Source organism: Protomyctophum parallelum, assembly GCF_964188405.1.
Source record: "Protomyctophum parallelum genome assembly, chromosome: 1".
NCBI lineage: Eukaryota > Metazoa > Chordata > Actinopteri > Myctophiformes > Myctophidae > Protomyctophum > Protomyctophum parallelum.
The window spans coordinates 38,019,149-38,037,260 of record NC_139697.1 but is presented as its reverse complement, the minus strand read 5'-3'; the positions used below and the strand labels follow the sequence as shown (position 1 = coordinate 38,037,260).

At 41.5% G+C, this 18,112-nt stretch overlaps 1 protein-coding gene across 2 annotated transcripts; it reads right to left on the bottom strand.

Moving 5' to 3' along the window:
* Positions 1 to 272: 272 nt before the first annotated feature.
* LOC310872838 (voltage-dependent calcium channel gamma-6 subunit-like) lies at positions 273 to 18,112 on the bottom strand. Of its 2 annotated transcripts, none has more exons than XM_083785009.1 (7): positions 18,026 to 18,112; positions 9,969 to 10,712; positions 9,413 to 9,523; positions 6,702 to 6,819; positions 5,346 to 5,420; positions 1,967 to 2,104; positions 273 to 582 (listed from the first exon to the last, which is right to left on the bottom strand). In XM_083785009.1, the coding sequence occupies exons 2-7, from the start codon at positions 10,161 to 10,163 to the stop codon at positions 356 to 358; spliced, it is 864 nt and encodes a 287-aa protein (XP_083641135.1). In that variant the 5' UTR covers positions 10,164 to 10,712; positions 18,026 to 18,112; the 3' UTR covers positions 273 to 355. The 2 variants fall into 2 exon arrangements, with proteins under 2 accessions (XP_083641135.1, XP_083641134.1); XM_083785008.1 differs by lacking the exon at positions 18,026 to 18,112 and adding an exon at positions 16,199 to 16,284.

The following is an 18,112-nucleotide window of genomic DNA, read 5'->3' as shown; positions in this document are numbered from 1 at the left end:
ACAAAACTACGGCCCGCACCTACGGAGCTATGCGGAGGCATCTGGCCCTCACTAGGCAAAGTGTGGCGAACCTTGGCTTATGCTAAATAAATACTAATTACAGTACATACTAAAGAAACGTCACACTGGAGACCAGAATCCGTTTAAGAACATCCGACACGGAGGACCTCATTGCTGAGACGCCTTTGAGAAACCCCATCCCCCAACCCCTACCCCCCACCTCCCCCCTACCGCTTCCCACCCCCCACCCCCCCCCCCCCCCCCGCCCCGCCCCCTCCACCATCCACCGTCCCACTATAGGTAGAATGTGGAAGGCTTCAGTATTAAAGTGCAAACGCCAGCACCTCCGACACCACTAGCTGGCGGTGGCGCTCTCCTTGGCGGGGAAACACCTCTGCCAGGGGCTGTAGGGCAGCGCCAGCAGCGCGAAGAGGATCCCGCCCACGATGAGCACGGCTCCCGCACTGCCCACGCACGACACGGACCAGGAGAGCTCGTGGTGCAGCGGCACCGTGTGGTCGCTGCCCAGGAAGGCCAGCACCGACTGATGGAAGACCACCACGCACAGGAACACCAGCACCCCTGGTGGACAGAGAGGACACAGCGCACAGTGCAACACAGCCACTTGAACTGGTTGAATAGAATAGAATAGAATAGAATAGAATAGAATAGAATAGATATTTTTGGGGGCTTTTTATGACAAGAAATGGGGAGAGAAATGGGGGGTGACACGCAAGATTGGGACTCGAATATGGCCGCCACATAGCAACGTCGGTCTCCATTGGCTGGTACAGTGGTCAAATACAATGTAGGGGTCCTTGACATGAACATATTTGAGAACCATCGGTTAATACAACATTAGGAAACAAGCCCAAATAAGCAACTAACCTTTAGCGACAAGCCCAAAGAACCACAACCCTCAACTACCAATACTTACAAGAAACTTTACATTAAAAACAAGCCCAAAGTCTAATAAGCAGACATGGCAACACTGACTACGAGACATGAACAGCAGGTTATCCAGAAAAAAGGAGACATATATATAGAGAGAGAGAGAGTGCGGGGGCCGGCCAAGGGGATACGAAGATAAAATGTGTGCGTGCATGCGTGCGTGCGTGCGTGTGAATGTGAGAGTCTGAAAGGCAGATAGACTGAATGAGAGGCTTATTGATACACTGATACAGGAGACAGATATATAGATGCAAAATAATATACATAGATAGAACAAAGACTGTGTGTGTGTGTGTGTGTGTGTGTGTGTGTGTGTGTGTGTGTGTGTGGGTGTGTGTGTGTGTGTGTGAGGGTGTGTGTGTGTGTGTGTGTGTGTGTGTGTGTGTGTGTGTGTGTGTGTGTGTGTGTGGAGGAGAAGAGAAGGGGCTTTATAGCTGGAAAGAATTACAACCTTCCTCACAAATCAATATCCATCCTTACACCCATTGTTCATAGACTGTACTGTACATTATTGTCAATACATATTCACTGTTGATAGATTGTACATCTGTTCTTGATTTTTACTTCTATCTGTACCTCTCCAGTGTTTCATTCTCACTGCTGTTCTTGCTATGACTAGGATGACGACACATGATATTTCTTTTAATCTCTCCGTCCAGGTTATCTCTCTCATTTCAAACTGGGGGGAGGTCCAGGTGGGTCCCCAGCAAAAGTAGTTAAAATAGCATCGCACTCATTTGAACCACTTCATCCATTTATATGTTGGCTATTAAGCAATAGCACACAAAGTGCTGCACTGTGAGCTTTTATATCTGCTATTTTTCAAAAGAAATGTAAGAAATGTTTGGGTGAATTATTTTTACATAAAACTTATCTTCTGGGGTTGGGGGCTCCCTAACACAAGACATTTTCAGATGGGCGTCCGTGGTCAAATACATATCTATGTGGGGGTCTTTGGCACAAACAAATAAAAAGTTTGAGAACCACTGTTCTACACACCGTTCATGCCACTAACCTGACAGGATGAAGCAGAAGGAGGCTGGCTTGAGGAAGAAGATGATGTCTTTGCTCAGAGACATGGTGATGCAGATGGACCCCATCACCATCAGGAACAGGCTGAAGAGAGCCAACATGGCCGCCGCCACGTTCATGCCTGGACGAAGGAGAACGGTGTCAACATTGCCCACGGTGAAATGTGTCATATTACAATTCAAGAAAACCAGTCAGTCTGTCTGTAAACACTTAGCACAGAGCAAGACTGCTGCTCGCTTAGGCGCCCATCTCACAACGCCACGGTGCAGTCAGAGAACCTACACGCACCCCCGGCAACACTAATAATGAATTAATAATTACAATGAACCTGGCATCTGCGTCTACATAACATGCTATCAAATTACATTTTAACCTTTGCATAAGCCTGCAAGATCGTCGAGGCTAGGGCAAGTGCTAGGTGTAGTCTGAAGAGCTCTTCAGTTTGTGGTGGAAATATAGTTGCTGTCGGGCAGAAACCTCTTATTCTACCTTTTTATGAACGCAGCACTCAGTCCTACTACACTGTCACACAAAAGCATCAAACGTGGCAGATCTACAAGCTCGAAACGAGGCGCAAAGCGACGTGTTTTGAGCTGGTCCATCTGCTACTTTTGTCGTTTTTAAAGTTGAATCCTGAAAAGCAACCGTTTTGGACGGTTTCCACCCGAGATGACATACTGTAATATTCTGTATCAATCAATCAATCAATCAATCAATCAATTGATATACAAATTGACCAAAGGAATAAAACAAGACAGGTGGATGGATTGATTGAGCAGCATGAATAATTAAACAATTAAAAAATATATATCTTAAGTTCAAACATAACATAAATTGTCAGTAGAAGCAGATAATTGTAGTTATTTAGTTAAGTTTATAGTGTTGTAGTAGTTGTACACAAGTACAGGCAGCATGTGTCATTTATTTTAGCACCCAAAGCAAGGGAGCTAAAAATGGCGCTCCTTAAACAAAAATAATCATGGACCTCACATTACCCCGAAAGCTCTTTCTTAAAAGGATAGTCTACCCTGTTTACCTATACACAGAAAAGCTCACAATATAAACTACCAAACACCAGACCATCAATTACTGTTTGGTGAATGTTGTCCGTTGTTTAGCATAATTAATATACTTATATATGACATCTCACTGTGGCCAGAAACACTGACCTTTAAAACAGGTCAGTGTTAGGTGCCTAGCTAACGCTAGACCTTTCTGGCCTAGGTTGGAGGGCCGTGGCTCAGATTTGCGCACACCCTGAGTGGTTCACCGATCTGTCCGTCAGCCCCGGACAGTGCAGCACTGTTATTGTGTCGACCAGAAGCAGAAACCACTGGTTGCCGGAGTATACCATTCTAACGGACTGTCAAAGTTATTTCCACAGAGTCGGCACACAACTATTCCAGTATGCATATGGCAATGGGTTCTATGCACAGTTGCACACACACCGTTTTGGAAAGAACTTGGGCCCCTTCCCTACTTCCTTCACATGTGTTACTGATGATACTAATGAACAGTCTGGTCAAACACTTTTGCTACACCAGTGGGTCTCAAAGTGTCCTTGAGTGGCTGCCAAATGGCCCCGCACAGGTCTGTAACTCTGAGAGTTATGGGGATCCTTGAAATTAAAACGTTTGAGAATCACTGTACACTAAATGGAACAGAGCTTTAAATAGTATCATCGGTAACACCTGAGAGATTTATAGTAGCGATGTATTTAGTTTATAGCCGTCCGTTTTAGTATAGTAGTAGTAGTAGTAGTGCTTAGTGGTAGTATTAGTGGTAGCCTAGTATTAGATTAGTAGTATATTTAGTATATAGTTAGTTTTAGTTTAGTCCGTTTAGTATAGGCCACGTAACACGTTAGTTTTATTTCCGGTCAGGGTTAGGTTTAGTAGTAGAGTATAGCAGTAGGATTTATTTAGATTAGTTTAGATCAGGTAATTCAGTGTTCAGTGTTGAGTGTTTCGTCAGTCTAGTGTAGTCTTAGTGTTTGTCTCTGTCCCCGTCACGCATGCATATCATACCATATTGATATTGTACATACACAGTCCCTCTGATTCAGTAGTGATGTCATCATATCATATTACATACACAGTCCCTCTGATTCTGTAGTGATGTCATCATATCATATTGTACATACAGTCAGTCCCTCTGATGCAGTAGTGATGTCATCATATCATAATGTCATTGTACATACAGTCAGTCCCTCTGATGCAGTAGTGATGTCATCATATCAAAATGTACATACAGTCAGTACCTCTGATGCAGTAGTGATGTCATTATACTGTATCATATTGAACATACAGTCAGTTCTTTTGATGCAGTAGAGTAGACAATCATGTCATGGCAGCTGACAGTGTTCATTTTTATATGCCTGTCAATGTCTGTGACATAAAACGGTCCATATCTCAGCTTTCTGTTCAAAAACAGCACTTTCAGACAAAAGCAGGTGTTACATAAAGGTCAATATCTCCAGAATGGAAGATAGTAAAATAAAAAATAAGTGGATAAATTAAGCTTTCTTTTGAGGTATGCGGTGTGATTCTCGCTATAAGAGAACATTTGCTGTGGGCCTTGGAAAAGTGTTCAATGCTTTCCTTCAGCACCCTGTGTTTAGGCCTTCCTGGACTGTATAGCAGCCAATGTGGTTTACTTAACACCTTAAGGGCCTATTTAATCCATTAATAAAATGTGCCCATCGTTTATAGTGCCCGGACCACTTTTACCAACGGACCGGATGTTGTTGTGAATGTGTGTGTAGCAGCTAACAATAGCCAACACTAAAGCTGCGATCGACAACAACGGGAAGTAAGAATAAATCTATCGCGACTATAGCGACTGGACCGCGGAGGGCCGTCAAACACAGGATCTTTTTTTATAATTAGGCGGGGTGATTTAGATTGCGAGTTATTAACGTTTTAAGTTTTTCGGTGTTGTCGGCTAAACAGGGAGGGAACATTTTCGAAGACGTGTCACTGTTGTGCAACACCGAGGATTGCGCAACAAGCGCATCTAGGCTGTGGAGCGATGGGAACGGTTTTGATATCACTCATTTGACGGAGATTAATCAATCTCCGTCTCGGGCACATGACCGTGCAGGCGTGCACTTGACTGTGATTTACGTCATGGGACAAAAAAACAAACAAATCAGAGGGGGGGGGGGGGGGTAGAGGAGAGTCAGGCAGGAAGGAGAGAGAGATAAATGGCATAAATAAGAGGTATGTGGAGAAACACAAAGAGAGCGAGGTGAAGGAGAAGCACTGAGGTGAGAGGAAGGGAGAAATGGAGAGAGCGCGTGGGCGAACGGACATCGCAAGATTGAGACTGAGAGAAGACAAGAAAGCATGCGAGTGACTCACTCTTCTGGGTGGTCTTGTGGAACAGCACATAGTTCTCTCCCGTGGTGAAGAACTTGAAATAGGTGCAGTTTGACTCTGGGAAAAAAAGAGTGGACGAGAGAATAGGGGGGAGCAGGGACAGAGAGAGAGAGGTAGATGATTAAGGCAACATTGAGGCAGCAGGAGAGAGAGAGAGATAGAGAGACTGAGAGAAGTGTAAATATTGATGCTTATGCCGTGTGAGGACCGCAATCTGGATGAAATCTTATTCAAATTCCCCTGCATCCTCCTCTTTGTTACTCTCTCTACACCTTCATTCCCTCGTGCTCTTTCTCCGCCTAAATCTCTCTCACACCATCCACTTTAACCATATCCATTATTATTAATAATGGATTAATAATTCATGAACCATCAGACATGATGCTCCATCAATGACATCCTCAAGGTGACCATCCAATTCCTCCATGTCCAATTAGCATTCCACTGTGTTACAGTAATTAGAGTTAGCCCCTAAATAAAATGTGATGCTAAATGTCTCCTTTAGACCATGACCGTGTGTGTGTGTGTGTGTGTGTGTGTGTGTGTGTGTGTGTGTGTGTGTGTGTGTGTGTGTGTGTGTGTGTGTGTGTAGATTCTTGGGCACACAAACACATGTCACTTTTCATTAGTGTGATCAAAGCTGTGCTCTCAAAGGATTCTGTCTTTTCTCTACAATCAATAGCATTGCCATTGCTGCCAACAAGCTGCTCTAAATGCACTAAATTCAGGCAGGGCTTGCAAACACTAGATTCTAGAAGATATACAGTACAGTACAGCTTAAAGGGATGTTTCCCTTTTCTTCAACACGTACAGTATGCACTGCACAGTATGCACCGTCAATGACAAATGACAACTTTTTGAATAGTTAGTTATATATCGCACGCGTGGTTATCACAGACACCTGGACACCATTTTGGGAACCACTGTTTTAGAGCAGTGCTTCGGAAGCTTCTTCGTGTCAAGAACCCCCGAATTTACATGTATTTGGCTGCAGAGGACCCCCTTCCCAGTTATTGCAAATGTTAAGAATTTCCTCCTGCACTTAAAGGTATATTCAGTGATTTCACTCAAAAAACCTTAGGTTTCGTTTTTGGCTGGGACCTAAGCCTTTCATCCAATCAGGATAGAGAGCCAAAAACGAAACCTACGTTTTTTTCCCCCCCAGGGGTTAACTGGGGACAGGGAGGGACTCCTTATATGGTCAGCACACTCTATAGTAGAGAGGATTATCACAACAAAACAAAAAAATAAGTGATATTTGAATTAAGTGAAATCACTGAATATTTTTCAGTTACTGTTACTTTCCACTACTGGTGCACATAAATGAATTCATTGTACCTCCAGGGAGTCCATGCAGTTCGATTGGCCCACAGCTCTCTCTCTCTGGGTCAATATCAGCCACCCACAGAGTCTTGGTGCAGCCCTTCCACAGGCCATAGTGAGCCGCCACGCACGTCTGGTGGTGGAAGGAAGAACAGCAGCTGTCAGGATGTCAAATCTCCCTTTTGATTGTATCATTGCTTTAGAAACCCTGAGCGAGTTCAGGGGCTGGTGTCTTATTCCAAGCAGAGCCTGTGAAAGAGAGAGTTACGACTACGCCATGACGTGGTTCATGTAGCGCTTGTCTCATCAACATAACCAATTATGAGACTCAGGGCTGGATTTTGAAGGTGCTAAAACCCATGTGGTAATACATAAATTGGCCTCGCTCTGCGCACAATCGTATTATGAAAGCCTTATCGGCCTGTGTTGAACGCACACACATTATGGCATACGACGTTCCTGAATATTTTAGCATTGTGGGAGTGTCCATATGTTAATTATTTTCGCTTTGCGCAATTTGCTATTAAGCCCCTTGACCTAAAAACACTCATAACGATAAGACGTGGGTCTGACCACCTCTTAAATGCAAAAAGCACTGTTTGATTTTACACTTGAGCGGCTCTGGGAGGCTGCTGGAGTGTTGCCATGTCTGTTTATTATAAGCGACTTCTTTTTCTGTAAAGTTGCTTGTAAATATTGGTAGTTGTGGTTGCTTTTCTTGTTTCTAAAGTGGTTATTTGGGCTTTTCTCCTAATGTTGTTTAACCCTCTAAGACCCAGCGTTGCTTTTTAGCAACAATTTTATTTAATTTAATTACTAATTATTATTATTTTTTTCTGTTCTTTTTTCACCTAAACGTCATCAGTGATGTTCATTGCAATGCCATTTCAATGCCATTGGTCATGATATTTGCATATAAATACCCCCCCACAGAGGCTGAAATTCACACAAATTAAAAATGTCTGGACTCTGTGCGATTTGAACATTTTTTTAACCTAAGACTTTTGACCTTTACCCTAATAAAAGTAGGTAAAATAATTGTAATATATGTTTTTTTGTGATCATTAGAATGTCTAGAACATGTTTTATTCATTATTGTGAAAGATATCCCCAAAATGTAAATTATGAATTTATTATATTATTATATAATTATTATATAATTATTATAAATTTCCCATCAAACTTTATTTTTTTTAACATATTTTTTAGTCTTAGTCCTAGTAGTACAAAGTAGTAGTAAGGTTGAAATCTATTTTTTGCAAGAAGAAATTAATGCGGGTGTTAGAGGGTTAAACCAGTGATCCTCACACAGCACATTCCCATGTCAAGGATCCCCAGATGAATGCATTTGCCCAACTAAGGACGGCTAATCCAAAAAATGTAATAATTAAAATTTTCCAAGATTACTTTTGAAAATAGCAAATCTACCAGCTCACAATGCATCACATTCATTCATTAAAACTATGAACTCTGACTGCAGGGGGATATATAATGATCATTATAACAATGTGCAAGAACATATTTAAAAAGAAGGAAGAACTTTATATTTGTGGACAATCAAAATGTTTTTTATTTTAATGTGGTGTCATTAAAATTAATCTGGATATGGCTCACTATCTAGAAAATAATACTATCTAAGAAAAAAATATAGCACTTCATTTAAAATAGGTTACAGACGCCTGTTATATGCGCTTATTTTGGGATTATTTTTTATAGAACTATTTACTTGTTTCTATGAGACATTGCAACAGTGCTCTTTGTTGCGTCTTTTTTTGGTAAAATGTTGAGATTAGAAACGCCCATAATTCTTTAATTTCTCAACCTTTAATTTTTTTTAAAACATCTCCATAATCCTTGGGAAGTTTGCTTTCATACGCTGTATCACACCCGATTCAAGTCTTCTTCAATAAAATGCTACGAGCGAAGACCATATACCATCGCGGGCCACAGCATTATGCACCACGCATTCAACTCATTACTCATTTCAAATATAATATAATTATAATTTAAATTAAAATATAATTTTACTGGTGTTTTTCAATAGAAACAAATTATTTTTAGGCATAAAGGTGACAGCATGCAGTGCAATAGGAATAATTAACCCAAATGTCTTCTATGGTGCCAGCATGAAGAAATGTAATACCACGATCCCCAAAGTGCGCATTCCGTATGTGACATCAGCTGACTGGTAAAGAGAATAGTACGGACATGTTGATTGGGTACGTCTCAAACACTCCTTAAACACTCCCATGACTAATTCAAGGCCGTTTTGCGCAATCCACGGGGTGTCGAAAGCGCTTCTTAACATGCCCAAAATTGCTATGACATTCCACACGCCCCCAGCTCATAAAACTGTAATATTATATGTAATATTATATGACTTGCATAATCGAGCCCTCAATGTTTGGAACTCATAAGGTAGGTGTTAAAGGAGTAGTTCACATAAAAACATATTTTCTGTCAACACACCCCATGAAGCCTTGAATTCATGGAGATTCTTTGTCGCATTCCTAAGCCAATAATGTGATGACTGGGTCATTAGTCAGCAAGAGACTCAGTAGCCGGTCATCACATGATTGGCTCAGGGATGCAACAATATCTCCATGAATTCAAGTCTTCATTCAATGTGATTATTAAGTAGAATAATATGCTTCACTTAGAGCAGATGTCTATGGGGGTGTGGTTACACTCTCTCTCTCTCTAGCACTGATTCCAACATGACTCACCTGGTTGTTATAGAAGGTCTTAGGTGGCGCAAGCTCCACCCAGAATTCTGTCCCCACCCCCAGCACCATCAGGACCACACCCACAATGGCCACAAAGAATGCCAGCTTGATCTAATGTTAGAATAGAATAGAATACATATCTTATGTGGTCCGTCACACATTTTGAAGATATAAATGACATTTCAATGGTAGTTCCTCTGTAAGTTGAAATATTGTGTATTGTACTTTGTTAACAGATTGATTAACTTGATCTGGTCTGATCCGATCTTATCTCGTTTCACATTATAAGCACAATTTCATACATAAATAAATTATAAAGGTTATAAATACAAAAATGGCAGATCTACACGCTCACATAGGGTCACATCGCAACATCGGTTGTGAGCTTGTAAATCTGAAAATGTAGACATTTTTTTAATTTTAAATTAATGAAAAAAAAAAAATATATATATATGTATGTGTGTGTATATTATATATATATATATATATATTATATATAATTTGACAGATTTGGGGACACCGATGGGAGAGTGATTAAACAAGCACACTGCGTCACCTTGCCCTCCATGCCCTCGCTCATGGAGTGGGACCCCGAGGCGGCCCCCCTGCGGCCCCGCTTGTTGGAGCCCCGTCCGCCCATCAGTGAGTTGAGGCCGCCGGGCCCCTGGCCCCCCCCTCCACCGCCTCCCTGGCCCTGGCCCGTCCCCACCGTCCGGCCGTCCTCATCATGGACGGAAAACGTCGACCACATGGTCGGGGTGGAAGCGTTTTTTTTTTTTTTCTTTTTTACAACAGCACCAAAGAACGGTTTAAAATCATACCAAAGATTCAAAACAGACTGGGGAGAGGTATGGGGAACGACAGAGGGACGGAAGAGATGAGCAGATCTCAGGTCAGCAGGTCTCAGGTGCTGATTCAGACGTAGAGAAAAAAGGACATACGCATGCAGGAAGGAGTGGGAGGAGAAGAGAACCAGCTAAATGGAATTAGCAAGAAAAAGGAGGGAGGGATGACGAATGAGTCAGTAAAAAAATAACTCACAAATACCACGGCTAATTTATGCTGCTTTGGATTACAAAACTAAAGATGCTGTGCCTCTGAGAACGACAGCAGCAGTGGGTGGGCGTCAGTCAGGCTCAGGCAGGTCGGGGAAAACATGGCGGCTCGGGGGAGAGAAGGCACGCGACCGAATGAAGGCTCATTGTGGGAAGACGAGAAATAAAAAATATAATAAAATAAATCCACCGAGATGATATGGAGGTGGAGGGTCAGGAGGCAGTGGGGTGATGGTTCCTACAGACTGGAAACAACAAACAAAAAAAGAAGTATGTAATATACGTATCATGTTTAATACATATATAACCTAATGTTCCATGAAGCTTTACGAAAGGAAATTCTATAACATGTTCCACATTAATTCCATAGCCTAGTCAAAAGGACCATGGCTTAAACGCTTAAACCCCAGGCAGACAGCGAAAGCATTTTCAGCTAAAGCATTCCCCACAATAACAGAAAACAGAAAATACACCAGTATAGAGCCCTGAGGGACTCCGGTCAATCACATGGGGTTTAAATGGCTAACCACTGTATGTAGATTTGCCTATACTTTTGCCGGGATATGCTATAGGTTTTCTTGTGGTTAAAATCACAAACAAGGCCCAGGCGGTGGCGTAACCGTCTGGGCACCCGACTGGTAATCCAGTCGCAGTGTGCCGCGGGTTCGACTCCCGAGCCCAACACGGCCTTTAATGCATGTCTTCCCCCATCTCTCTCCCGTTTCCTGTCAGCCTACTGTCTGTCCCTTCAAAAAAACAATAAAAGGCGTAAGCCGCAAAAAAATATCTTAAAAAAAAAATATATATATCACAAACAACAAAACTTCACAACAATAGGCTGCATGTTGAAACTTTACAGAGCTTTCACCCCATAGTCCAACATGGCCGTTGTTAGATGCTGTCATAGAGTCCAAAAAGTAAAAAAAAGAGAGAAATAAGCCAAATCTCACCTGGAAAAACAAGCCAAAACAAGCCCAATAATGGCCATACAGTATACTGTATTCCTAATAGAAAAGACTCGCTCACTCGTAGAAAATAGTGCTAGCACTGACGAAGGTCCCAGGACCGAAACATTTGCTACCTTTAAATTCACCATGAGCGCTAGAGCACTTTAAGAGCATGAAATAATAAAATAAATGATTTGTTTCTTAAATCTCAGTCTAATGAGTTCTCCTTTATTTTCTATGCAGACCGCTCCTGTAGTTAATTTGGAACAAGGATGAAGAAAGACAGTTTCCCCCTTGCTTCATATATTTATTCCAAATAAAGAAATATATATATATACCGTAATATATATTAGATGCATATATCATTATAATTAGTATAGGTCTATAATAATTTATGCTCTGGTTATTTGTTATAGCATTACACACAGGGCTAGGGCACGCTACGTTCATGATTTGAGGCCGATTGATGATTTCTTCAAAACGGGCCAATCCTGCAAACTTTGAAAGCCAATATTAGCCAATTAGAATGGAATATGAAATATCGGGACAGATCCGTCTTGAGCACATGACTATAAAGATACTGTGTAGCGATTTGCGGGATTATTGGACAAAATCTGGAGAAGTAATATAAAAAATGTGTTTTACAAAAGCCGGCCTCCTGGTGGTGCTATAAGAGGCCGTTCTGGAAGATTTGGGGCAGAGGTTCATCATTGGCATCTAGGGAGTGTGTGCAAAGTTTGGCATCGATCGGGTTAACGGTGCCGGAGATTAGCTGGTAATGGACGGACAGACGGACACACACACGGACACATGGACGGACAGAGTGCAAAACATAAACTCTCCCCATGCCTTCGGCCTGGTGGAAACAATTATAGTATATACAGTACATGAAAGAAATGTTGGCTTGTTAGAGGAGTCACAGCATTTCTGAGTGGTGCAACCACTCCAAAGAACAGCAATGTCCCTATGGGACTAGAGAGAGAGAGAGAGAGAGAGAGAGAGAGAGAGAGAGAGAGAGGGGAGGTGCACCACTCAGTTCACACAGGTGTGATTTTTTAAACTAGACCAAAAAAAATTATGAAGCACAACCCACAACTCACCAATTTTTCCCGCAACTCTGGACAAAAAAGTTACGGGAAATAGGCCACCATGGCAACCCTGATATAAAGCGTTTGGAGGAGTTCAAATCCTTTGTGTCCTGTAGCCTGAATCTAGCAACCTCCTGCATGGCATTCCAGTAGTGTGTGTGATGACATGGACACATGAACATGCGCACACACACGCACACACGCACATGCACACACAGGCTCTGAATGCAGAGTGTCTAGACATACAGTACACCCCCTATCACCACACATACATATACACACACACACACACACACACACACACACACACACACACACACACACACACGCACACAGATAAGAGCATCAGGGATTTTACGTCTGCATAATAATACCAGAAGAAATGCAGATCTACAAGCTCACAACAACCTACAAGCGCTGCAATAGTTTCCATGTGCGACACCAGCGAGGACCAGGACAATAGTCCAATCCAATCCACTTTATTTTATTATTTTAAATGTGCTCTAGCACATTTAAAACAGCAGCGAAAGCTGCAGCATGTTGGCTAACGACAACATAAAGTGCATTACAGTCGTCGAGACAGGTTGAGATAAAAGCATGTATGATACGTAAAAAAAAAGATTTAACAATTGTTTCAAAAATACTAAAAAACAAAACAAGAAATGATCACATAGTGATATTTGTCAGGTGAAAAAAGCGCTGTCTACGTTGTGTTCTTGTCTACGTTGTGTTCTCTCCCCCCCAAATAAGTATGGTTATTTTAGTATAACGTGTATGTTTGTGTGTCACAACCTCGCGCCTCGTGGCCGTTGTTTGTGTTCGTTTCCGACGTTCTGTGCGTGGTTCATTGACTGTGTTTTGTTGTGGCTTTCCTGCTAGCAGCTGTTGTCGCTTCGAGGCTGCAGTGGTAAAGCTTGCTCGCTGCATTGCGGAAATCAGCCCTTCACGGTGTGTATGGCATAGCTTAGGAGTCAGGCAATCATACTACACTCCCATTGGCTTAGGCAGAGTGTGTGGCAGCCAATCAGGCTATAGGCCGTATGTATGACTAGGTGTCGATCTTGTCGTCTACATTTCATGAGCTTTCATTAGTCAGGTTTCACCTGACAAAAAACGAGAAAACATTAACAACATCAATCTTAAAATCACTATTACATTTGACACCGAGGTTGGTGACTACTGGTTTATTTAAAAATGGCTGCAGGAAACTCAGGTCCAGAGAAGACGTATTGCAACATGGCACTGTTGGGTCTAATTTATATACCCACACAACATTCTAAGCATGAGAGAAGATTGTTGACCCTCAGTATAGTAACAAACAAACACACACACACACACACACACACACACACACACACACACACACACACACACACACACACACACACACACACACACACACACACCTATCTCATCACAACTTCACAAGCATCTTTCACATACTGTGTGAAGTTAGCTCTCTATACAGATTCAGTATGAAGTGTGTACACTATCAATGACAATCATTTAAATGCCACGTGTGACATTGAGACTATTTGAAGCACTATAAGCGCTTGTTGTGGACGACCCCCAACACAATCAGTGCCTGGATTTAAAAAAAACTGAGTAATATATTTTGCTAGCTTACCTTGCTCTCGATTTCATTTATACGATACATGATCCAAAAAGAGTTCATATTTTGAACGAGAGGCGGACGAGGAGCAGAAATAAAGGGCTACTATATCCATCAGATCAAAACCACGGAGAGCGCCCTAGATGAGCAGACACGAGGCATTCTTTCTGCCGCGCTAACAGGCTAGTGAACGGTAAGCTAATATGACTGAAGAGCCAAGTACGGTGGCCAAGAATAAAAAAAAAATAAAAAAGGAAAAAATTCTGAATATTCTCCCCTCGCCTGATATCATTGAGGATGCGCTAGGACATATATACACACGTCCAATGCATGTTGGTTGGATTGCCTAAGACGTGTGGACACGTCGGATGGATGGAAATGGTTAAAAAGCTAAACAGAAATGTCATTTATATTTTCATACTGTCGTCGTCATGTTCCAAATGTGCATTTCCACTTTGTTTACAATGTCCGCCATTGTTTATTTTCCAAGTTGGCAAGGAACGGAAACAAGCCTGGGTTTATCTAGCATCAGTATTATAATGACTCAAAGATAAAAATAATTTGCATTTCATTGCTATGATGATGTTGCCAGCACGGTAAAGATGACCTAGAGCACTCACACTTCTCAACGCCGCACATTGTGTTTAAGCAATCTTGGCGCCCAGCGTTTTCTGGTGGAGCACCCTGGGATGCTTCAAGCAGAAAATAGCTAAACTTCTGGAGAGAAGAACTGCTCATCAATGTCATGTCATGTCATGTCATGTCATGACTCTCTTAAGGTATCAAAATGCCTTGTCATCTAATTATTGACGCACATGGATGGATTAACGAGATCCCCACTGTCCCTACCTGCTATCTAGCGAAAGCACAGCCAAGGGAACGGGCTTGGCAGAATCCGCAGGGAGAGTTTGATTCATGTCCTGCTTGACATGTTTATCGCTTAAAAAGCCCAACATTTAGACACTTGGGTTGTGATGTCACAATTCTATTCATCTAGATCTACACAAATCCATGCTGTTATTATTATACTCTTCATTGTTACTCCTGTTTTGAGAAACAATAAGGCAATTTTTGGCCATGGCGATGACTGTGGATCGATACATCTTCCATATAGATAAAAATTTGTTGTGCAAATATTTCACAGAACTAGCCAGAGAAACACAGCTTCTGAAATATTCTTCCTCGGTTCCTCGATTTGAATTATTGAATATTGTTCCTCGTTTTGAATATTGTTCCTCGGTTTAAACATGTTTGCAGAAACTCAGGTCAAATTAGTTGTTTACAGAAAGGCATATACTCAACAAACTGCTTCAAAGGTGAATGTGCACAAGCTACATTTCCAGCTAAAAACTTTCCAACCAAATAATGAAGTAACAATTTGTTTAAATTCCACTCCTTCATATAGTTGTTATTGTTGGGCAACAATATTCTAACTTTTGGGGTTTTGTGTTTGTTTTTTTTCCGAAAATAGATGCCCTACTTGATGATACGACATCACACAAAAGCATCAAAAGTAGCAGATCTAGATCTAGCCCGGACCACTGGCAGAAAATATCATGAACAAAATTTTGCTAGTCGATCTGTTTCTTTTGCTGCTTTTGAATTTGACTCCTGAAAAGTAACGGTTTTGGACATATGAGATAGACGAGACGAGACAGACGAGATAGCTACAGTACACACACTATATATATATATATATATATATATATAATATACACACACACAGTATTTGTTTAAAAAAATGTCAGTTCTACAACCTGAGCAAAAGACGGAACTAAAACTGTCCCCCTGCTTGTATACATAATCAACATTTTACATACAACCAAAGTTGAGCAGCAAATCCACAAACAACCTGATATAGGAACAAGCGTCTCAGACCAAACGTCACGCGTAGAAGAGGACAGAAGCCATTTCGTTTTATTCAACACAAACCATGCTGAAATGAATCAAATCCTTTTCCCCCCTTTTTTTTCCCTTCAATTTCTTTTTTAAAGTCTTTAACGTGCCACAGCAGCACACACGTGCTTGACAGAATTTCTCGGCCACTTAACAAATCACAACAATGACATTAACAAGTTGCTGACCTGTTTTTGTGTGTGTGTGTGTGGCTCTGCTCGGAGTGAAAGAGGGCGAGGCGAAGAGAGGAATTGAGTTGGCAGGTGGGGGGTGCAGACGAAGAGAGAGAGTGTGAGAGAGAGAGAGGGGGAAAGGGGGTGGAGGTCAGTGGCGTGCCATTACACGTGCCACGGTGTGTGTGTGTGTGTGTGCGTGCGTGCGTGTCCATGTGCGCGCATGTGTGTGTGTGTGTTCCTGTGGGTGTTCACATGTGTATGTCTTTGCATGTTTGCAAGCTGGGAGCCATGTCAGTCCAAGTACTGCCAAGTACACTCTAAAATAGAAGTGTGTGTGTGTGTGTGTGTGTGTGTGTGTGTGTGTGCATGCGTGCGTGCGTGCATGCACATCTGCACATTTACAAAAATATGTGGATGCATATTTTCTGCACAAGTGGGCGTGAATGTGTGCGTGTGTGCAGGCATGCATGCACGCACACGCAGTACAGCAGCTCACCCAGGGTTGTTTGCTTACATCTCCGTATTCTATTTTTGACTTCCACCTGTTAATGACATTAAAGCGTGACCCGGCGGTGTGGTGGGGGGTAGAGGGGGGGCGTGAGGGGGGGGGGTCTGTATCCACTACTCTTAGAGAGTGGGTTTGCGTTAGGACAGCCCGCCCTGGCTGTGAGCTGATCTATGGCTCTATGCTTATCCTGCTGATTGAAAGAAGGAACTGTTAAGATTCAACACAGCGAGGGGGGCCATGCATGGCTGCCATGCACACATTGACAGATGGGTGTTGGCAGGGGAGCAGGGGCCTAATAGGAGTGAAAGGATTAGCATTATATCTTAGCATTGTTTGGGCAAGGTATATAAAAAAGAAAATTGTTATACTTTTTTACTTAAGGACGGGTCTATATAATGCATTATAGCCACATTTATAGTGCATTATAATGCACTTGTAAGGTTTATAATTATGCATAACAACATTATATATAATTTATAAGTGCTGTTATTAACCCAGTGGAACAGCACATTACTGAAAGGTCGGGTCGGGTCTATAATGAATTATAATTGCATCTATAATGTATTATATTCACATTTATAATGCATTATTTATAATGCACTTATAATGCTTCACAATACTTGTTATAAATGTTCATAATTATGCATAACTTAAAACAGACACTTATGACTAAGTTAAGGTACAGTAGTTATACTGAGCATTCCAGCACTTATAATAAGTTAAACAGTTGTTATAAGTTGTCATATGTGATTATAAACATTCATGAAGAGTGCTACAATGCCTTATAAGCACTAATGCATTATAAATGAGATTATAATGCATTATACTGTAGATGTGACCTTTAAGTAAAGTGTTACCAAAACGTCTTACTAGCTACTTAGTTTTTTAAACCTCATGAAAGTGAACCGCTCAATTTTAATTACAGTTGCCGACTATATCTTTGACATTATTAAAACTTGTACATTTTGTCTGCAAAGATATCAGGATAAATATTTTACTGTTTAAAAATATTATTTTTTTGGAAAATAGAGTAGATCTGTAGTTAAGTAGAACTGCTATTTTTTTTTTTTATCATTTGCCTATAATGACATGGCCAAAACATGGACACTAGGTTAATCTTTCAAATAAATATTGGAGACCTACAGGTATATCTCTTCGCATATTTTATTTTGTCAAATTCCCACAGATGTGTGCATGTGCATGGATGTATCTTTTACCCAGCTACTATTAAAATGTATAATAATGTATAATTGTGTGTGTGTGTGTGTGTGTGTGTGTGTGTGTGTGTGTGTGCGTGTGGACCAAGATATTATTTTCTTATAGACTCTTACTTGGTTCTCTCTGGTCATACAGTACTTGTAGAGATTGAGTGTCAGGTATATTGCCGAGCATGGTGTTCTCGCGTCCAACCACACAGC

Bases quoted from the DNA above. Each gene is read 5' to 3' on its own strand.
- LOC310872838 (XM_083785009.1), bottom strand. From the start codon at position 10,163: ATGTGGTCGACGTTTTCCGTCCATGATGAGGACGGCCGGACGGTGGGG. The intron at 6,820-9,412 runs GTGAGTCATGTT...TTCCACCACCAG, and splicing joins AGACCTTCTATAACAACCAG to ACGTGCGTGGCGGCTCACTA. The intron at 2,105-5,345 runs GTGAGTCACTCG...TCCTTCGTCCAG, and splicing joins CCACAAGACCACCCAGAAGA to GCATGAACGTGGCGGCGGCC.